This window comes from Rhinatrema bivittatum, chromosome 6, assembly GCF_901001135.1.
Source record: "Rhinatrema bivittatum chromosome 6, aRhiBiv1.1, whole genome shotgun sequence".
NCBI lineage: Eukaryota > Metazoa > Chordata > Amphibia > Gymnophiona > Rhinatrematidae > Rhinatrema > Rhinatrema bivittatum.
The window spans coordinates 308,184,042-308,205,080 of NC_042620.1; the positions used below are offsets into that span (position 1 = coordinate 308,184,042).

General features: G+C 44.2%; 1 protein-coding gene across 1 annotated transcript; it reads right to left on the reverse strand.

Moving 5' to 3' along the window:
* Window positions 1–1,986: 1,986 nt before the first annotated feature.
* LOC115094720 lies at window positions 1,987–19,682 on the reverse strand. Its single transcript, XM_029607976.1, has 5 exons — window positions 19,471–19,682; window positions 18,953–19,172; window positions 17,412–17,576; window positions 12,062–12,217; window positions 1,987–2,256 (listed from the first exon to the last, which is right to left on the reverse strand). The coding sequence occupies exons 1-5, from the start codon at window positions 19,680–19,682 to the stop codon at window positions 2,110–2,112; spliced, it is 900 nt and encodes a 299-aa protein (XP_029463836.1). The 3' UTR covers window positions 1,987–2,109.
* Between the last annotated feature and the right edge of the window lie 1,357 nt (window positions 19,683–21,039).

Here is a 21,039-nt window from a genome sequence, read left to right on the forward strand (position 1 = left end):
GAAAGTGAATCAAACCATCAACAAAACTACCTGTAGCCTTTAGATATACTGAAGGAAAAGAAAAAGCGAGGCACAAAAACCTTTATAAAAAGAAATTGCCAAAGACAAAATGTGGAAATGATGCAATGTTTGGAGTGCTGATCATATGACCAAACTTGACATTTTCTGCGCGATCGCTCCGGGGGGCGTCCTGACCCCGCTGGACCACCAGGGAGTTTTGGTAAGTCTTGGGGGGGGGGGGGGGATTAAGGAGGGTGAGGGGTTTAAATTTTTATTTGCACATATGGACATAGACTCAACTTATGGAATTCTCCATATGTCCATATTGACCGCAAATGGGACCCCCTTTCGACTTATGGACATATGAACTTAAACTTTTGCTCTGCACATCCCTAATAGTCATAAAGGGGGTTATTCAGTATGTTCTGAATTATTATATAACGTATTTGGCAAAGGCCCAAAAAATGGTTTTTAGCAGCCTATCATCAACATCCAAGGAGATGCAAACAAAGTAATTCAGTCCCAAACTTTAAAATAGCTCGTGAAGAAAATAACCTTTAATATTTCATTCGAAACGGCAACTCCATTGCTCATCTGTCAGAACAACACAGTTCTCAAAAGGGTCCCCCGACACGGACCTGTGTTTCACCGAACGCAGCTGCGTCTGGAGGGACAATGAGTTTGTTTAGTGGAATTCTTAACTAAAATGCAAAAGAAGTTTAACAATGTAAAATAAGGGACTGGGTAAATGAGGATGCCTGTACTCTACCTCTAGCCACTCACTTACACAATTTTTTTTCGGCTCAGCTTGGAGCTTCTGCGCTCCAAATGACACTCAACCTTCACAAGTGTCTAGTGCTGTTTGTATATATGATGGTGTATCTGAAGCTGCCCCACAAGCCTTTCCCACCCTGATCCCCACCCCCATAACAGTGATATAAATAGTAAACTGACCCATTTTCCTAATACTGAGATTCTCTCTCTCTCTCTCAAAAGCAATAAAGTGTCTTTGTCTTCCATTACCTTAAATACCCATGTATCTGGTACACTCTTCTAGGCCGGGGCTGGATATATCTGTATAGAATATGTTGTACAGTGCACCAACTTAAGTATTATGTACAAGCCGAAACAATAATAAACCATTGACGTTTCCCCTTTCGTAGAGCCTTCTCTCACACACTGAGGTAGATTTTAAAAGGGTTACGCGCATAAGATATGCACGTAACCCTTTCAAAAGTTCCCTGCACGTGCCAAGCCTATTTTGCATAGGCTCGGCGGTGCGCTCAAGCCCCGGGCGGCGCAACATTCGGGGCATGCAGGGGGGCATGCAGGGGGCGTGGTGCCGGCCCGGGGGCATGGCAGAGGCATCCAAAATCGCTCCCGGGCCGGGGAATCGCGCAGCGGTGGCTGATCGGCACAGGCGTAACTTTCACGATAAAGGTTGGGGGGGGGGGGGGGGGCCGAAGGAAAGTTCCCTCCGAGGCCACTCCGAAATCAGAGCGGCCTCGGAGGGAATGGGCAGCGCGTGCAGGGCTCGGTGCACCCACTTGCTTGCGCCAACTCCACATTTTATAGGCTATGCGCGTATCTTATAAAATCCGGCGTACATTTATAAAATCTATCCCTTTCTTCTTACTTTTCAGATACTTAAAAATGAACACTGCAGTATGTTACATGTGCATTTTTGCCCTTGGTTAACATTGCTGCCAACTCTCCCTTTGGACAGAAAAATGTTGAGTGTAGAATCTCCCGTTGCCACTTTCTTAAAAATTGTCTTTTGCAAATACATCTCAATGGAAGCCAAGATAGCACCCTCTGCCTCCCGTAAAATATTCCTCTTAAGAGCTTTCAAACATTGGCTTATGTGTATACAGATGAACCTCAATTGCAAGCCACAATTTTGCCCATACGTTGGGTAGTCGCAATAGCTGAGCACAGTAATAAACACTCAGGAAGCCAGAGCCTAAAAGATAAGATCCCCCATCCTATCTTGCCATTACTTTTATTGCTCAGTTCTCTTCTGCACATTGTATATTTGATAACCCAGTCATTTGCCCATTATTTCCTACAGAAAGCTGTATGCCAGGTGTCCAAACAGGCCTGGAGCAATCACTCTTTAGTTCTGCCTCCCTGCTCGAACGTGTAGTTGGAAACCTCAATCAGGTTGTTGTCAGGGTCCCGGAAGTAGACAGATGTTATTTCTCCCACAGCACCCGTTCGGGTTACTGGGCCTTCCTCTACCGTCACCCCAGAAGCCTGCAGTGAAGAAAGAGAATCAGAATCTTGCAATATTTTTCCATTTTTTTTCTTTTAAAAGTAGACCATTTCAAAAGATCCTAATTTAAAAACAAGGAGATTTTTTATTAAGCCATTAGTTCATTTTCAAAAAGATAAGATTACCCATACTCTCCTGTAACCCACCTTGAGCTTTCTTGGAAAGACAAGATAAAATAAGTTTGATTTGATTTGACATAAGAATAACAGTGATGATAATGGGTTTATTGGAGCCAGCACTAAGTCCCTGTTTCCTATTTTTAGAGGACATCTTAAAAATTTTGGGACATAATGGGTTAATTTTGGACCAACCTCAGGATTAGCAAAACAGCATGTTGTACATGGGATTGAGACCAGAATGATCTCTCCTTTCCATGAAAGAGTACGGCCAGTATCGTGAAACAGAGCCATGGAATTGGAGGACGGAATTAAATTTGAAGTTATAAAAATTGCACTCTAAAGTCATCCTTACCCATGTACTGAAATATTTTAATGAGGAAAAATATTCATTATTAAAAATGTAAAGACACCATTATCCAGTCAATTGAATTACTTTGGATAGGTGTGCTTATTATGGCATATTATAACAACATAAGAAATTGCCATGCTGGGTCAGACCAAGGGTCCATCAAGCCCAGCATCCTATTTCCAACAGAGGCCAAACAGGCCAAAAGAACCTGGCAATTATCCAAACATTAAGAAGATCCCATGCTACTGATGCAATTAATAGCAGTGGATATTCCCTAAGTCAACTTTATTAATAGCCGTGAATCGACTTCGCTTCCAAGAACTTATCCAAACCTTTTTTGAACCCAGTCTGACGCACTGACCTGAAGAAGATTCCCCAACTGGAGAATGTCTTCACTGCAGTTTTTTTTTTTTAAAATATATCTTTATTATGTTTTGTGGACAAGAGAAAACATACAATCATATATCTTGCCAATCTTACAGGCCGATACATTACAGTGCGCTCCAGTAGAGCGCACTGTTAACCCGGATTTGCATGCACGTTTTCAACGTGCTAGCTTTACCCCTTATTCAGTCCAACCTCCCCCCCCCCCCCCCCCCCCGAGACTAATAGCACCCGCAACATGCAAATGCATGTTGCTGGCCCTATTAGTTATTCCTGCGCGATACAGTAAGTAAAATGTGCAGCCAAGCTGCACACTTTACTTTAAGAAATTAGCGCCTATCCAAAGGTAGGCATTAATTTCTGCCGGCGCCGGGAAAATGCACAGAAAAGCCCAGCATCCTGTTTCCAACAGAGGCCAAACCAGGCCACAAGAAACTGGCAATTACTCAAACACCAAGAAGATCCCATACTACTGATGCAATTAATAGCAGTGGCTATTCCCTAAGTCAACTTTATTAATAGCCGTTAATGGACTGCTCCAAGAACTTATCCAAACCTTTTTTGAACCCAGCTACACTAACTCACTAACCATATCCTCTGGCAAAAAATTCCAGAGCTTAATTGTGCGTTGAGTGAAAAAGAAGTTTCTCCGATTAGTCATAAATGTGCTACTTGATAACTTCATGGAATGCCCCCTAGTCCTTCTATTATCCAAAAGTGTAAATAACCGATTCACATCTACTCGTTCAAGACCTCTCATGATCTTAAAGACCTCTATCATATCCCCCCTCAGCCGTCTCTTCTCCAAGTGAACAGCCCTAACCTCTTCAGTGTTTCCTCATAGGGGAGCTGTTCCATCCCCTTTATCATTCTGTTTGCCCTTCTCTGTACCTTCTCCATCGCAACTATATCTTTTTTGAGATGCAGCAACCAGAATTGTACAGATATGGATGCACCACACCCCCTACTTTCTAAGGGCTGCCACTACCACCACCATTACCTTGGTAAAAGTCCTCAGAGCAGTGGCTGGACCGAAAGGGAGAGCACAAAACTGAAAATGCTTCGCGAGGATCTTGAATTTGAGGTATCTCTGATGATCCCGGTGAATCCCAATGTGCAAATATGTCTCCTTGAGAGCCAGGGAAGACAAAAACTCCCTGCTTTGCACCGCCGCTATGAGAGATCCGAGAGTCGCCATCCTGAAACGGGGGACCTTGAGAGCTCAGTTCATCTTCTTAAAGTCTAGGATTGGATGCAATATCCTTTCCTTCTTCAGCACCACAAAATTAATGGAGTACCTTCCCATCCCCCTCTCCTCCTGGGGGACAGAAACTATTTCCCCCAGCATTCTTAACCTTTGGATGGTCTGTTGAACGATAAGTTTCTTTACTGGAGAAGCACAGAGGTATACCATGAACAGGCTTTAGTGTCAAGCAAATTCTAAAGCATGTTCTATCATGCTTAGAACCCACTGGTCAGACGTGATCTTGACCCTCTCCTCGTAAAAAAAAAAAAAAAAAGTAAACCGACCCCCGAATGCCAGGATTGAGGAGTGGGTCGGCCTCACTTCAATGTGTGGATTTGGCCCCGCTAGGCCCTTACCCGGAAACTTCTCGGTTCCCTCTGCGTCCAAGAAAGGACTGGTACCAGGTCTGAAACCTCCCTGAGATCTGTCTCTGGCCTACACCTGGAGCCCTGCTCAGACTGAAATGCCTTTGGCCTCGAGAGCGAACTGTCATAAAATCTTTTGGCCCTTTAGGTTTGTCTTCCGGTAGCTTGTGAACTTTATTATTTCCGAGCTGCTTTATCAACTGCTCCAAGTGCAAGATGTTGCATAGAGGGAAATATAGCCTTTGCTGTAGTTACACGATGTTAGGTTCCATATTAGGAGTTACCACCCACGAAAAAGATCTAGGTATCATAGTGGATAATACTTTAAAATCGTCAGCTCAGTATGCTGCAGCAGTCAAAAAAGCAAACAGAATGTTAGGAATTATTAGGAAGGGAATGGTTAATAAAACGGAAAATGTCATAATGCCTCTATCGCTCCATGGTGAGACCACACCTTGAATTCTGTGTACAATTCTGGTCGCTGCATCTCAAAAAAGATATAGTTGCGATGGAGAAGGTAGAGAGAAGAGCAATCAAAATGATAAAGGGGATGGAACAGCTTCCCTATGAGGAAAGGCTGAAGAGGTTAGGGCTGTTCAGCATGGAGAAGAGACGGCTGAGGGGGGATATGATAGAGGTCTTTAAGATCATGAGAGGTATTGAACGAGTAGATGTGAATTGGCTATTTACACTTTCGAATAATAGAAGGACTAGGGGGCATTCCATGAAGTTAGCAAGTAGCACATTTAAGACTAATCGGAGAAAATTCTTTTTCACTCAACGCACAATAAAGCTCTGGAATTTGTTGCCGGAGGATGTGGTTGGTGCAGTTAGTGTAGCTGGGTTCAAAAAACGTTTGGATAAGTTCTTGGAGGAGAAGTCCATTAACTGCTATTAATCAAGTTTACTTAGGGAATAGCCCCGTAAGTAAATATCCAGAGACGCAGCACATTCTCCATAACAGTTCAGCAACTTGAATTCAGAAACTTTATTATAAAAGTGAATATCAACTCTCAAATATCATAAGCAATTTTCAATCACAGCTCTTCCAATCAAACTTGATTGCTTACAGCTTGTTTATAAATTGGCATGCCTTCTCCAAACAATTGAGATTTCCCTTCATTCCATATTCTGAGCTTCGCAGTATTATAAAGCAAATCTAATTTTTCGTCGCATGATGGTTGCACTTAGTGATTAAATTCTCTCCATTTTACTCAAACAAGAAGGGAGTAATCTTGAAATAGCTTTATGGGGATATCTTGATACCTCAACTCTTTTAACCTTCCGAAACCTCTGCATCACCACTTGCTTGTGAGCAAAATTTAGCAGCTTGACTATTGTTATTCGTGGCCGAGTTTCTCACTCATTTACTGCCAAGATGGTGTGCTTGCTCAATCTTTAACGCTCTCTGTAACTCTGGTATATTTAAAGCCTCCGGGAACCAGCTCTCTAGAACACCTACCAGTTTGGCTTCAACTATAGTGAATAGTTCAAATATAGTTCTTTCTGAATCATCGATCTTCCCTTCTTGTAAATTTAATTGTTTCTCAATTTTCCTAATTTTGCCTTCCTATGTCACCAGCTCATCTCTGCCACCACAATCCTTCCCTCTATATTGTCCATCCTAGAGCTGAACTCTGTAATAGACTATTTTAAATGTATTTATTCTGATGCAGAGGTCAATTTTCTGATTTAGAGCAGATACCGCTGCCTTTGTTAGCTAAGTGCTCATTTCTTTAGAAAGGCCTGAATCAGCCAAACTTCCCCACCAGCTTTTTCTTTATCTTTTTTTGCCCCCTTAATAGGCATGATGTTAGGCGATTTTTGCATAAACTTGTCTATAGACAAGTACACTCTTCACTTCGATTGACTTTTAGCGATTCCAGGCTCTTCTAAAGTAAGATTACCGGCAATATGAAAGGGAGGCACTCAAAGCTCCGAGAGGAACGGCTTCCCGGCTCACCACCTCACGTGACCCCCTCTCTTCAGTGCACTATATCGTTTTCCTTGCAAGACCAAACACTTATAATGGCTAATTAGGGAGATCCGATTATAAAGATATAGTTACATAAAACTGAAAGTTCATAGGGGTCAGGGAAGTGGTTTAAAGAGTTTAATAAGTATGCCAGCTGCAGAGACTCTTTTCTGGCCTGCTCTTGTACCTCTGACTCCAAGCCTGAACATGGACTGCGCGCCCTTGATCGTGGTGGGCACAATCCTGAACTTTCTCTCAAGGAGATCCTGCGAGGCCCACCTAAGACCAGGTGGCCAGGTAACCAAGGGCTCAACCCAAGGGAACCCTAGGTTGCTAGTGGCGAAGCTCCAGCTAGCCTCTGACTCCTCCGGTGCTCCGCCTCCTGGTGGCAGACGCTCTCTGGTCTAAACAGGGAGCCTACCAATCCTGCACTAGGCCAAGGGTCCACCTCCTGGCGCAACAAGATGTCCTTTCGTGAATTACAAACTGGATAAAAGATAGGAAACAGAGAGTAGGATTAAGTGGTCAATTTTCTCAGTGGAAAAGGGTAAACAGTGGAGTGCCTCAGGAATCTGTACTTGGACCAGTGCTTTTCAATATATTTATAAATGATCTAGAAAGGAATATGACAGGTGTGGTGATCAAATTTGCAGATGACACAAAATTATTCATAGTTAAATCACATGCAGAGTGTGATAAATTGCAGGAGTACCCTGCGAGACTGAAAGATTAGGGGTCCAAATGGCAGATGAGAAGTGCAAGGTGATGTATATAGGGAAAAATAACCCATGCTGTAGTTACACACTGTTAGGAGCTACCACCCAGGATAGAGATCTAGGCGTCATAGTGGATAATACATTGAAATCATCGTCTCAATGTGCTGTGGTGGTCAAAAAAGCAAACAGAATTTTAGAAATTATTAGGAAGGGAATGGTGAATAAAACTGAAAATGTCAAAATGCCTCTATCACTCCATGGTGAGTCCACACCTTGAATACTGTGTACAGTTCTTGTTGCCGCATCTCAAAAAAGATGTAGTTGCACTAGAGAAGGTACAGAGAAGGGCAACCAAAATGATAAAAGGGGATGGAATGGCTTCCCTATGAGGAAATGTTAAAGAGGTTAGGGCTGTTTAGCTTGGAAAAGAGACAGCTGAGGGGGGATATGATAGAGGTCTATAAAATTATGAAAGCATTCGAACAGGTAAATGTGGATCAGTTATTTACTATTTCAGATAATAGAAGGACAAGGGGCACTTCATGAGTTAGCAAGTACACATTTAAAACAAATTGGAGGAAATTCTTTATTGCTCAATGCACAATTAAGCTCTGGAATTCATTGCCGGAGGATGTTGTTAGGGCAGGTAGTGTAGCTGGGTTTAAAAAAAATTTGGAAAAGTTCCTGGAGGAGAACCATAAACTGCTATTAATCCAGTGGACCTAGGGAATAGCCACTGCTATTACTGGCATTATCGGCATGGGATGCATTTAATGTTTGGGTACTTGCCAGGTACTTGTAACCTTGATTTGGCCACTGTTGGAAACAGGATGCTGGGCTTGATGGACCCTCGGTCTGACTCAGTATGGCAATTTCTTAATGGCCAGTGTACAGAACTCAAACACGTGCATATAACACAGTACTGTGAACAACCTTTGTACGGCTGGGCGATAGCCAGGTGGGGTGAACTGACCCAGGACAGGAGAATAGGAGCCACAGCAGAATATCTGGAAAGGCTGGTTAGAGTCTCTGGATCTGGGTGCAAGTCTCTGGGTGTGTGGGGGTAAGGGTGAAAGTCGGGAAACACTGGAACAGCGTGGGGGTAGGCGTGGATGTGAGTGCAGGTAAGCGTGGTCCGTACACAGGAACTGAGTGCAGGTATGGGTGGAATCAGGATAGCGTGCAGGTAAGTGTGAGACTGAATCTAGGTAATCGTGAGCTGGATGAGAGAACCAGGGTGAACAGGACAGATAATGACGGGACAAGACAAACCAAGACTACACTGAACAGGAAACACAAAAGCCCGAAGGCAGCGAGGCAAGGAAGCAGGGGGAAGTAGGACAGCAACAGGGAAGGAATCGGGGACAGAGGGGAATAACAAAGCAGGCAAGGCTGAAGGCTACAGGACAAGAAGAGCAGAGGCCCAAGGCCACGGAGCAAGACAGGTAAGCGAGAAGCCCGGAGGCGCACAGGAAGTAACAGGAGGCTAATGCAGGGAGCCCAAGGGAACTCGATGCCGAAGCACTGAGGCATGGGCTAGGCGGGGGAGTTTGGGACATGGAGCAGATAGGTAGGACAGACTGGGCCAGCCAAGGAAGCATGCTCATGAGGGGCCTCTTGTGGTGAGGAGGCTGCACAGCAGCCAAAGTCATAACAAACCTCCACAGGTGAGGGGGTGTAACTAACTATATAACCTGCATTTGTTTTAATTTCCTATGACGTGTCAACTGCAATGGGATAAAGAATGAGAACGCTTCCTGACAGAAACAACCTTAAATTAAAGAGAAACTGAGGATTAGCCAGACCTTTGTGATTTCTACGTCTCATCATCTGTTGCTTTAAAGCAGGTTTGAGACAGGGCCTCATCCTCCTCCAGTTCTTTTATATCTTTTTTTTCCCTAGCTATCCTCTGCATTGCTGCTAGGAATGATGCAGATATATTCAGATTAGTTTCTCTCTTACAGTTCCTGCTACTAAGCAGGAACTGGCCATGTCAGAGCTTGATTACTGCTACTTTATTCACCAATCTTCTGAAAAGTGTCAGTTAGCATATTCAAATGGCACAATAGGCTGCATCCTGTTTCATTTTCAACCTGCCCAAATTTTCACCCTGCTATTTCTTTGTCACATGCACTGGCTGAATACCAACACCAGATGTCACTTTAAGACTTTGACATTTCTTTCTCTTCAGAACCTGATGCCATTGTGTCCAATACTGTGCATCACTTTTGCCATAGCTTTCTACTCATTCCTTCATTTCTAAGGAAAAGAGAACCTTAGTTCAGTCTTTTCCCAGCCAATCCCTTGCTAGTGTGGTCTGAAGCACCTGCTCTCTGCACCACCCCATAAGTGCGCCTTCTCGATTTCTCCCATTTGCTCTTTTTATTTTTTGCTCCTCCCCCACCTCCCCCTCTCCAGCTTCCCTCCCCATCTCTAGCCTTTCCTTATTTTCACCCCCTTCCCTCACTCACCTCCCTCCAGCCTTCTCTTCCTCCCATCGTTCCCCTCTCCTCAGCAGCCCTCCTCTTCACCATGACTCAGTGGAAGGGAGCTGCCAACCCACAGCAGAGGCGGCAGCTTCTCTTTACCATGGCCTAGTACCAAGCTGCAGTGGCAGTGGCTCATCTTCACCATGGCCCGGCAGCAGAGACTGCTTCAGGCCACAGCAGTGGGAGCCGCTCCCTCTCCCACTTGTAAAAGCCGTTAAAGCTGTGCGCTAGCAGGATTCTTGTGGGCTGCCATAGCTATTCATATCCATCTCCAAGACCAGTTTAAAAGTCACAGGCTACAACCTCCCTATATGCAATGAGGTTTAATTGGGCCTTCCTGCCTACATCTTAAAAGGCCCTTCAGCTTCTCCACAATGCCACAGTGCATCTCATCACTGGCACGCACATCAGGGAATATATAACGCCTCTGCTATCTAACAGGTCGATCCAGTAAAGTGTGCTCCGTCGGAGCGCACTGTCACCCTGCTCTGGACGCGTGTTTTCCCTTACCCCTTATTCAGTAAGGGGAGGAAAACACGCGGCCCACCCGCGGCACCTAATAGCGCCCTCAACATGCAAATGCATGTTGATGGCCCTATTAGGTATTCCCGAGCGATCCAGTAAGTAAAATGTGCAGCCAAGCCGCACATTTTACTCTAAGAAATTAGCGCCGCCCAAAGGTCGGCGCTAATTTCTTCCGGCGCCAGGGAAGTGCACAGAAAAGCAGTAAAAACTGCTTTTCTGTGCACCCTCCGACTTAATATCATAGCGATATTAAGTCGGAGGTCCCCAAAAGTAAAAAAAAGTAAAAAAAAAAAAAAAAATTTGAATTCGGCCCACGGCTGTCGGGCCGAAAACCGGACGCTCAATTTTGCCGGCGTCCGGTTTCCGAGCCCGTGGCTGTCAGCGGGCTCGAGAACCGACGCCGGCAAAATTGAGCGTCGGCTGTCAAACCCGCTGACAGCCGCCGCTCCAGGCCAAAAGGAGGCGCTAGGGACGCGCTAGTGTCCCTAGCGCCTCCTTTTCCTCGTTTGCACCGCGTCGCCTAATTTAAATACTGGATCGCTCGCACCGGCGAGGGGCCGGTGCGCGCGCCGGGAGAGCGGGCGTTAGTCCGCTCTCCCACGGACTTTACTGGATCGGGCTGAATGTTACATTGGCTCCTGCTTCAATGGCGAGTGAAGTGTAAGATCGCTGTCGTGGCGCATAATCTTCTCCAGCTCAACTCTTTTCCTTGGGCCAATGCACTTGTGAAAGTTTATATTTCTACCAGAAATCTACCTTCTCTTAGCTGGGGCACGTTAGATATCCCTTCACACAAACTGGCCCGTCTAAAAAAGACACGAGAAACAGAGTTCTCGGAAGCGGCTCTTAAAATTTTAGAATTCACTTTCTATCAATCTGCGGCTCGAGACTGAGATAAAAAAAAATTTAAAGCTGAGCTGAAGACACACCTTTTTAGATTAGCATTTCTGTAACTATGCTGAGTTTTCTCTTGAATGGGCTCTTAATCAGGCTGGCCTTGTTTGCCTGTTTTGTTGTCTCTTTGTTATTCTTGATTATGTGTATTTCTGTATATGATTATGTACATACTATTATAAAATCGCCCAGAGCTGTGTGCACCAGGCAATCCATAAATTTTAATAATTAAGTTAAATTATTTCCAGCTTCCTTCTTCGTTGCTCCTGTGCTCCCATGGTTTAATTATCTGATTATTTATTGTATGCCTGTAATTTTGCTCAATCCTAACGAATCTGATGAAGCACCTCAATCTTTCGCTTGCTGGCAGAAGTCTGATGCATGGAGCAGAGTTCAGTGTTAACCTGTCCCACAATGCATTAAGACAAACTCCATCCCATGAGGCAGGCTATAAGCGGATATGTCCAGAACAGGCTAGAGAAAAGACTAAAAATAATAATAATAAATTTAGGAAAAATTTGAAGTCAAGGGCTTCTGAATACCCACCTTTCTCATTTTCAGGAAAGAACTGAAGGGAATGTTTTGAAATGTTTTCTGAGAGCGAATTAAATATTATTTTCACAACTCATAATTATAACACCGTGTGGCAATACTGGCCAAGCACTACTGGCAAATTGGTCCATCAGCATTACAGGACTGGAAAAGAAAAAAACGTCTCACAAACCTTCAGGTGGTCCACGACCTCTGCCAAGGGAGTTTTGGTTATCAGACACAGGTCTATGGAGCCAGGGGTGGGTCTGTGAGCCTTGGGTTCAAATTCCTTGCCGGCTTCATGGAGATTGAATTTCTGGTTTCCAAAATTTAATGCTTTTCGATTTCCCTGTCATAAAGAAAAAGGGAAAAAAAGAAAAAAAAAAGATAAGCAAAATGCTGCTGAGGCCTACATGTGCATACTTTCCCACTGAAAAGTGCCAGGGATATAAAAAACAGCAGTAGACCTCTGTGCTGCTTTTTCTGCGGGTACTTTTTCATGGAAAATAATGCATGCAGATTTGAAAATGCAATTTGTATGTTATTTTCTGATCTTACCCAAGACACACCCTTTGCCATCCCCCCCCCCAGGATCACCTCTCCTTAGTTCAGCTAAAAAAAAGCTATGGAAGCCCTTGCTTATTTGTAGCTGTACCGCATGAAGAAAATTCAGACACCCAATTTACGTGTTTGAAGATTGCCTTAATTCATATCTGTAGAGTTTACTTGACCACCCCCCCCACCCCCCAAAAAAAAAAAAAAAAAAAAGACAGAAAGCAAACTAAGCTCAATCCAGACACAATTTTAGAATCAAAAGGAAACCAGGGTTAGCACTAGATAGGAAGACATTTTTCTCTGGGATAAAATGAACAGGAGCACAAAAGCGATCGAGGGGTGGGCTACTGAGGATATGAAGATGGAGCTGACTTGGAGGAGTCAAGGCAAGACATTAACCTTTCTGAAATATGATGTAGCATAGGATATAGCTCAAGGATGACATTCACAGCAGCAACGGGCTCAGCTGTAATTTTAAAGACCAAGAGGAGGAAAAATGCTTTGTTAGGGTGAGATAATATAGTGCACATGAGCCACAAAGAACCTGCTCTAGGAGGCAAGCACTATGTGCCGTAAAAAAACAAACAAACCAAAAAAAAACAAAAACAAAAACACAAACTAGTGTGATTTCTCCTTTTTTTTTTTTTTTACTTGATTATTTTCCATGGTTAGCATTAGTGTGTCTCATTATTGTGGACTTTACATGGCAAGAGATTATGCTTATTGCTTTCAGGTTGATTTAAGTGTTATTTTTATTTTCCATCTCATGTTTCTATTCCTTTCAAGAAGAGAACTGTCTTGAAGTTGTTGAACTGAAAACTGTATATGATAGATAATGAAGTTATAACGAAACAATAAGAAAACAGAAATAGTCCCACATTTATAAAACAGATGAGAAAAATCAAGCAGTTTGACTTGTTGAGAGAATTATGAAACTGAGGAAACTTTTTTCAATACTGACTACCAGGCACCCACCAACAGCAGAGCAATTGCACAAATGGCTGAAGACCTCATAACTATTCCAGCCTCGTGACAGCTTCACAGGAAACAGTAAGAGAAAGGGATTCAAAGTTAACTTTTACTTTATTATTTATTTGCATTTATTAACCACCTTTTGGAAAGTAAATTTCACCCAAGGCGGTGTAAGGGCATTAAGCAGAGTCTGCAGATTGTTTTGGTGCCAGGACTTTTTTGTAAAGGCACTAAAACACTCCAGGGTGGTGTACAAGGATTTCAAAGCACTTCCTGGTTGCTGAAGGCCTCACATTTCACAACACACCCAGTGTGCATAAAAATGATTTAACATACACGCTGCATTGTGTTACTGCCCACGAATGCAAAAAACACTCAAACACATTGGCTCCAGGGGGTCATATTCCTATTTTAAGACAACTGATAGATCCCGCAGAAATAAACAATTCCCCAAAATTTACCACTGACAAGCAAATATTTATTTGCCACATTAAAGACTGCTTAGCATTAGATCAAAGGGGTTTACAATATTACATGCACAAAACGGCATAAAATAACCTAAGAACATAACAAAAACAGGATAGAAATAAAAGACGGATCTAACCAAAAAAGAGTAACAGAACCTGAGCCTCAAAATAGTAAGAGTCTAAAACAGTCAAGCATTAGGCTGTATCAATTCATATATCTGGTTGGGAACCAAATCCCTGAAGCCATACACGGTAACTCTGAAACAGCCGCACACATACACGGGTATGCCAGCACGCGCAAAGGACACAGCCATTTCATTACATATGCACGTATGGTATAAAAGAGGCTGTGTGCATGTAAATGTGCAACCAATGCGTGCAAATGCCACCTCTACCTCGTAAGTGGGGGGGATTGTAGTAGATATAAGGGCCAACACTATTACCAATCCTCCCAAGTAAAAGGATAGGACTTCCTAATCCCCCTAGTTAATCAGGGTCCCTTTTACCCTGTTAGCCCCTACTGTTAAAACCCTGCTGACCATCCTACCTTTCTTTGATCTTGGACTCTCATGCCATCCATAGCAGAAGTAAAGTTACACAGTAGGGGACCATGGCCTGAGCTACTTCAAGCAAGTATCTGCACGCATATTTTATGTTAAAGTCCCAGAATGCCCATGCCCCACCCCTTTTTTCAACTTATTTTGCATGTACTAGGAGATACGTGCGTTCTCAGATACCTTTTAAAATCCACGCAGTGCGCACCGACCCAACTTCTGCACGTATGCCCTGGTTTTGGCGCGTGCCAGGCTTTTATAATTCACCCCTTAGAGTATTAGGGCATAGCAGAACATTTTACTGAACATAAGAAAAACATGCCATACTGGGTCAGACCAAGGGTCCATCAAGCCCAGCATCCTGTTTCCAACAGTGGCCAATCCAGGCCACGAGAACCTGGCAAGTACCCAAAAACTAAGTCTATTCCATGTTACTGTTGCTAGTAATAGCAGTGGCTATTTTCTAAGTCAACTTAATTAATAGCAGGTAATGGACTTCTCATCCAAGAACTTATCCAATCCTTTTATAAACCCAGCTACACTAACTGCACTAACCACATCCTCTGGCAACAAATTCCAGAGTTTAATTGTGCAGTGAGTGAAGAAGAACTTTCTCCAATTAGTTTTAAATGTACCACATGCTAACTTCATGGAGTGCCCCCTAGTCTTTCTATTATCTGAAAGAATATATAACCGATTCACATCTACCCGTTCTAGACTTCTCGTGATTTTAAACACCTATCATATACCCCCCTCAGCCGTCTCTTCTCCAAGCTGAAAAGTCCTAACCTCTTTAGTCTTTCCTCGTAGGGGAGCTGTTCCATTCCCCTTATCAATTTGTTCGCCCTTCTCTGTACCTTCTCCATCGCAGTTATATCTTTTTTGAGATGCAGCAACCAGAATTGTACACAGTATTCAAGGTGCGGTCTCACCATGGAGTGATACAGAGGCATTACGACATTTTCCGTTTTATTCACCATTCCCTTTCTAATAATTCCCAACATTCTGTTTGCTTTTTTGATTGCCACAGCACACTGAACCGATGATTTCAATGTGTTATCCACTATGATGCCTAGATCTCTTTCTTGGGTGGTAGCACCTAATATGGAACCTAACATTGTGTAATGATAGCATGGGTTATTTTTCCCTATATGCATCACCTTGCACTTATCCACATTAAATTTCATCTGCTATTTGGATGCCCAATTGTCCAGTCTCACAAGGTCTTCCTGCAATTTATCACATTCTGCTTGTGATTTAACTACTCTGAACAATTTTTGTATCATCTGCATATTGATTACCTCACTCTTCGTATTTCTTTCCATATCTTTTATAAATATATTGAAAAGTAAGGGTCCCAATACAGATCCCTGAGGCACTCCACTGCCCACTCCCTTCCACTGAGAAAATTGTCCATTTAATCCTACTCTCTGTTTCCTGTCTTTTAGCCAGTTTGTAATCCACGAAAGGACATCACCACCGATCCCATGACTTTTTACTTTTCCTAGAAGCCTCTCATGAGGAACTTTGTCAAACGCCTTCTGAAAATCCAAGTACACTACATCTACTGGTTCACCTTTATTAACTCCTTCAAAAAAGTGAAGCAGATTTGTGAGGCAAGACTTGCCTTGGGTAAAGCCATGCTGACTTTTTTCCATTAAACCATGTCTTTCTATATGTTCTGTGATTTTGATGTTTAGAACACTTTCCACTATTTTTCCTGGCACTGAAGTCAGGCTAACCGGTCTGAAGTTTCCCGGATCGCCCCTGGAGCCCTTTTTAAATATTGGGGTTACATTAGCTATCCTCCAGTCTTCAGGTACAACGGATGATTTTAATGATAGGTTACAAGCTTTTTACTAATAGGTCTGAAATTTCATTTTTTTGAGTTCGTTCAGAACCCTGGGGTGTATACCATCCGGTCCAGGTGATTTACTACTCTTCAGTTTGACAATTAGGCCTACCACATCTTCTAGGTTCACCGTGATTTGATTCAGTCCATCCGAATCATTACCCATGAAAACCTTCTCCAGTATGGGTACTTCCCCAACATCCTCTTCAGTAAACACCGAAGCAAAGAAATCATTTAATCTTTCCACAATGGCTTTATCTTCTCTAAGTACCCCTTTAACCCCTCAATCATCTAACGGTCCAACTGACTCCCTCACAGGCTTTCTGCTTCGGATATATTTTTAAAAGTTTTTACTGTGAGTTTTTGCCTCTACGGCCAACATCTTTTCAAATTCTCTCTTAGCCTGTTTTATCAATGTCTTACATTTAACTTGCCAACGCTTATGCATTATCCTATTTTCTTCTGTTGGATCCTTCTTCCAATTTTTGAATGAAGATCTTTTGGCTAAAATAGCTTTTTTCACCTGACCTTTTAACCATGCTGGTAATCGTTTTGCTTTCCTTCCACCTTTCTTAATGTGTGGAATACATCTGGACTGTGCTTCTAGGATGGTATTTTTAAACAATGACCACGCCTCTTGCACACTTTTTACCTTTGTAGCTGCTCCTTTCAGTTTTTTTCTAACAATTTTTCTCATTTTATCAAAGTTTCCCTTTTGAAAGTTTAGCACGCGAGCTATTATAGCAGGAGAGCTATTATAGTATTTTAGCACTGAGATATTATAGTATGTTTTGTGCACACATCAAAGTATGAATAGTACTCTGGACCACTACAAATAATTCTATGAACACAGGTAGCTTGATGAAAGATCCTTTGTATGGATTAACATCTTATTTCAATAGCATTAATTTCAGTACAAACGTATGTACATTAGTTAACAGTAAATGCAGAAGGTGTAACTCACGTGCTTACTCTGCTTTTCACTAAAGAACTTACAATTTGCACTTTAGCACAGGGAAAATGGATGACTTGTTTAAGATAACATAATGAGTGATGGATGGGGAAAATTAGCTGGGGATTTCACCACTGTACATCCAGATCAACTAACACAAAAAAGCAATGGTTTGCCACCTTGGGCATTACCTTGAACGTGACCACTTCCATGCCCAAGACTTTGGAGTAAAAGGCCACAGTGTCTTCAATGTTCTTCACAGTCAGCACAAGATGGTCCAGCCGATGGATGACAAAAGGAGAGGGCCCCTTACTATAATCCTGCCAGGACCACACCTGCGAGCCAGGAAGGAACAGCTAAAATCAATAGAAAAAGAGAGAGAGAAGCAAAAAAAGATTAAAAGGTACTAAGATTAAATAAGTAAATTCATAATTCAGCTTCCATTTTTCTAAATACATCCAGAGAAGTAAAGATGAAAGGAAAATTGGTTCTTACCTGCATATTTTCATTTCTGTAGTTCCACAGATCAGCCCAGACTGCTGGGTTATGCCTCCCTTCCAGCAGATGGAGACAGAGAAAAACTTGAAGGGCACCCCTGTAAGTAGGATGCACCACCTGCAGTCCCCTTCAATATAAACAACAACATCAAAGCAGAATTAAAGAGGTAACAAGAATCCAAAATTTAAATGGTCAAACCAAATTTATGAGTCTCAACTATGTACAAATTAAGCGCATTTATGAAATCATCCTGCTATATAGTGTGACAGAAAAAAAATCAAACTCTCGAGCGGAATCAAAAAATCAGGCAGGCATCTGTAGGCCACTGAAGTTACATTGTCTGACAAGACCCGGAATCACTCAGTTGCGTAGAAATGGGAGAAAGCTCTCCAGAGCCAGCCTCACTGCTCTCATCTCCCAACAATTGATTGACCAAGATGCCTCCTCCGGGGACCAAAAACCCTGCACCACGTGGTCTGGCTTACAGCTCCCAGCCGGAAGAGACTGGCATCGGTGGTCACCATTATTCATTGAGGGACCTCGAGGTCTACCCCTCATTCCAAGTGGCCTTGAGCGAGCTGACACGAGAGGCTGGACCTGGTGGCGTCCGGGAGGGGAAGCTGGAGATGAAACTGTCCCAACAACGGATTCCAACAGGACAGCAACGCACTCTGGAGGGTCTCACGTGTACGAACGCCCACGGGACCTGTTCCAAGGTCGATGCCATGGAGCCAAGAACCTGTAAATAGTCCCAGACCCTGGCACTCGTATTTGCAACAGGTTTTGGACGAACTCGCAGCTTGAGAATCCTCTCCTCCGAAAGGAAAAACCTTGCCCAAATGAGTATATGAATTGAGCTCTCAGAAGCTCTAGAACCTGGGAAGGAGCCTGGATGACTCTTGGCTCCGTTAACAACCCATCCCAGAGAGCGCAGGCGGAGTAATACTGCCCTCCACTGCCTGAGAGCACAACTCCTCCAATTTCGCCCGGATTGGGCCAGTTGTCCAAGTAGGGATGGACCAAGATCCCTTCTCTCCATAGAGCCGCTGCCACCACGACTCACCTTGGTGAAGGTTCGTGGTTAACGTGGCCAGGCCGAACGGTAGGGTGCAAAACTGAAAATGTTGACCGAAGATCATAAACCTGAGGAAATCTCTGCTGGTCCCTGCGTATCCCGATATGCAAGTAGGCCTCCATGAGATCCAGAGATGCCCAGGAACTCTCCCTTTCTCACTGCCACGGATCGAGAGTCTCCATCTGAAAACGGGGCACCTTTAGGGCCAGATTGCCCTTTTTCAAGTCCAGGATTGGATGGAACAGTTCCCTCCTTTGGTACCACAAAGTAAATAGAATACCTCCCCTGGCCTTGCTCTTCGCGGGGAACAGGAACAATAGCCACTAGCTCTTGGAGTCTCTGAATGGTCTTGTAGACGACATGCTTCTTTACAGGGGAGCTGCAGGGAAACACCAGGAACAGGTTTCTGAGCAGACAAGCAAACTAACATGTAACCGTGCTCTAACATGCTTAGAACCCACTGATCCGATGTGATCATTGCTCACTCCTGGTAAAAAAAAAAAAAAAAAAAAAAAAAGTCAACCGGCCCCCGATAAGCGGAACCGAGGAGTGGGCCTTGGCATCTCATTGTGAGGACTTAACGCTGCTGGTTCCTTGGATGGGGTCTTCCCAGTTGGGTCTGCGTCCATGAAAGGATTGGGTGTAAGGCTGTGACCTCCCTGAGGCCTGTCGCTGACCTGCACCCGGAGGCTTTGCTCCTGATGGAAGTGCTGCTGGCCACGGAAATGAGAGCGAGCCGGGAAACCTTTCTGACTACACGGCTTGTTCTCTGGAGCCTGTGCACTTTATTATCCCCCAGTTGTTTCATCAGCTGTTCCAGGTCCTCTCCAGAGAGGAACCTTTCCTTAAAGGGAAGCACCCTGAGCTGGGCCTTCAAAGAAACATCCATGGCCCAATTTTGGAGCTACAAAAGTCTCCTAGCTGAGACCGCAGAGACTATGGTCCTGGATGAAATGCAGTCATTCAAGGCGGTCAGCTTCATAAGCCACCAGCAGCTTCTAAATGTTCTGCCTGCTGCGCTTCAGGAGGCAAGAGGTCCTTGGCACTCTGTAATTGTTGTACCCATCGTAAACTCACCTGCAGCATATAACTGCTGCAGACTGCTGCCCTTATGAGAGCCGAAACCTCAAAAATCCTTTTGAGGTGCACCTCCAGTTTACAATCCTGAAGATATTTCAAAGCCACCGCTCTAGCAACCAGAAAAGTAGTCCTCTTCAGTGACCCGCTGAGGACAGACACATCCACTTTCGGGACCTTCAACAGCTCTAACATATCTTCCGGGAATGGATACAGCCTGTCCATCGCCTTGCCGACCTTAAGGCCCGTCTCCGGAGTATCCCACTCCCGGACCATCAGCTGCTTCATCATCTCATAAAGGGAAAGGTTGTAGCTGAATCTCGTACACCCACCATGACAGCATCCACCGAGTCCGGGCTCGGTGCTGTTACCGTGGCTGCAATGCCCAGCTCCGCCAAAACATGGGGTATCAAAGGAGCCAACTCATTGCGTTGAAACAAGCGAACCACCTTAAGGTCATCCCCTTCCAGGGGAGCTCCTGGGCCACCGTCATCTCCTGCGTCGGGACCCTCCTGGAGGAAGAGGGGGAACCTCACCACGGCCATCCTCAGGGACCGAGCCCTCTGAGGATACCTCCGGAGGTACCTCCTGTGACACGGGAGATTGAACTTTGCAGATACGAATAGCAGTGGAGGCCTCCAGCTTCCTGGGTAGCTTCACAGGTGGGCCTGTAAGCACCCTGTGCCCTGGAGCCCTTCTCTTTTGAGTACTGCTGGCCAAAAAGGCCTGATGTATTAAGAGGACAAACTCCAGAGAAAATCCGGAGGGATCCACTACATCCCCTGCTAAGGGATCCTGATCGTTGTCAGAAAGCTCCCCTGAGGCCCGCTGGGCCCTATCGGGGCTTAAGTCAGCAGGAAGGCACCTAAAATGGCCGCCATTCCCGCACGGAGGGGGAACAGATCAGCTTGAGGCTCCCTCACAACCGGCATCTGCCCATGCTGCACTGCCACGGCAACATTGGAAGGTACCTGGAGTCAATACCCTTACTAAATAAACATACAACAGGCTTACGGTGACTCCAACATCGCTCTAAGCTTCAACAGCAAGAGGAAATGTGGAAAAAAGGATTCACACTCACAAAGAGGGGAGTAGCTGGCTTGTTACGGCGGTTACTACCCCAAATCAAATAAGCCTGATACTTCACTTTCAATGCATATACAGCAAAG

Coding starts and splice junctions, on each gene's coding strand:
- LOC115094720 (XM_029607976.1), bottom strand. CDS start 19,682: ATGGATGTTTCTTTGAAGGCCCAGCTCAGGGTGCTTCCCTTTAAGGAA. Junction 19,173..19,470: donor AGCAAAGCCTCCGGGTGCAG/GTCAGCGACAGG, acceptor GTTTCCCTGCAG/CTCCCCTGTAAAGAAGCATG. Junction 2,257..12,061: donor AGGTCGTGGACCACCTGAAG/GTTTGTGAGACG, acceptor TCTTCACTGCAG/GCTTCTGGGGTGACGGTAGA.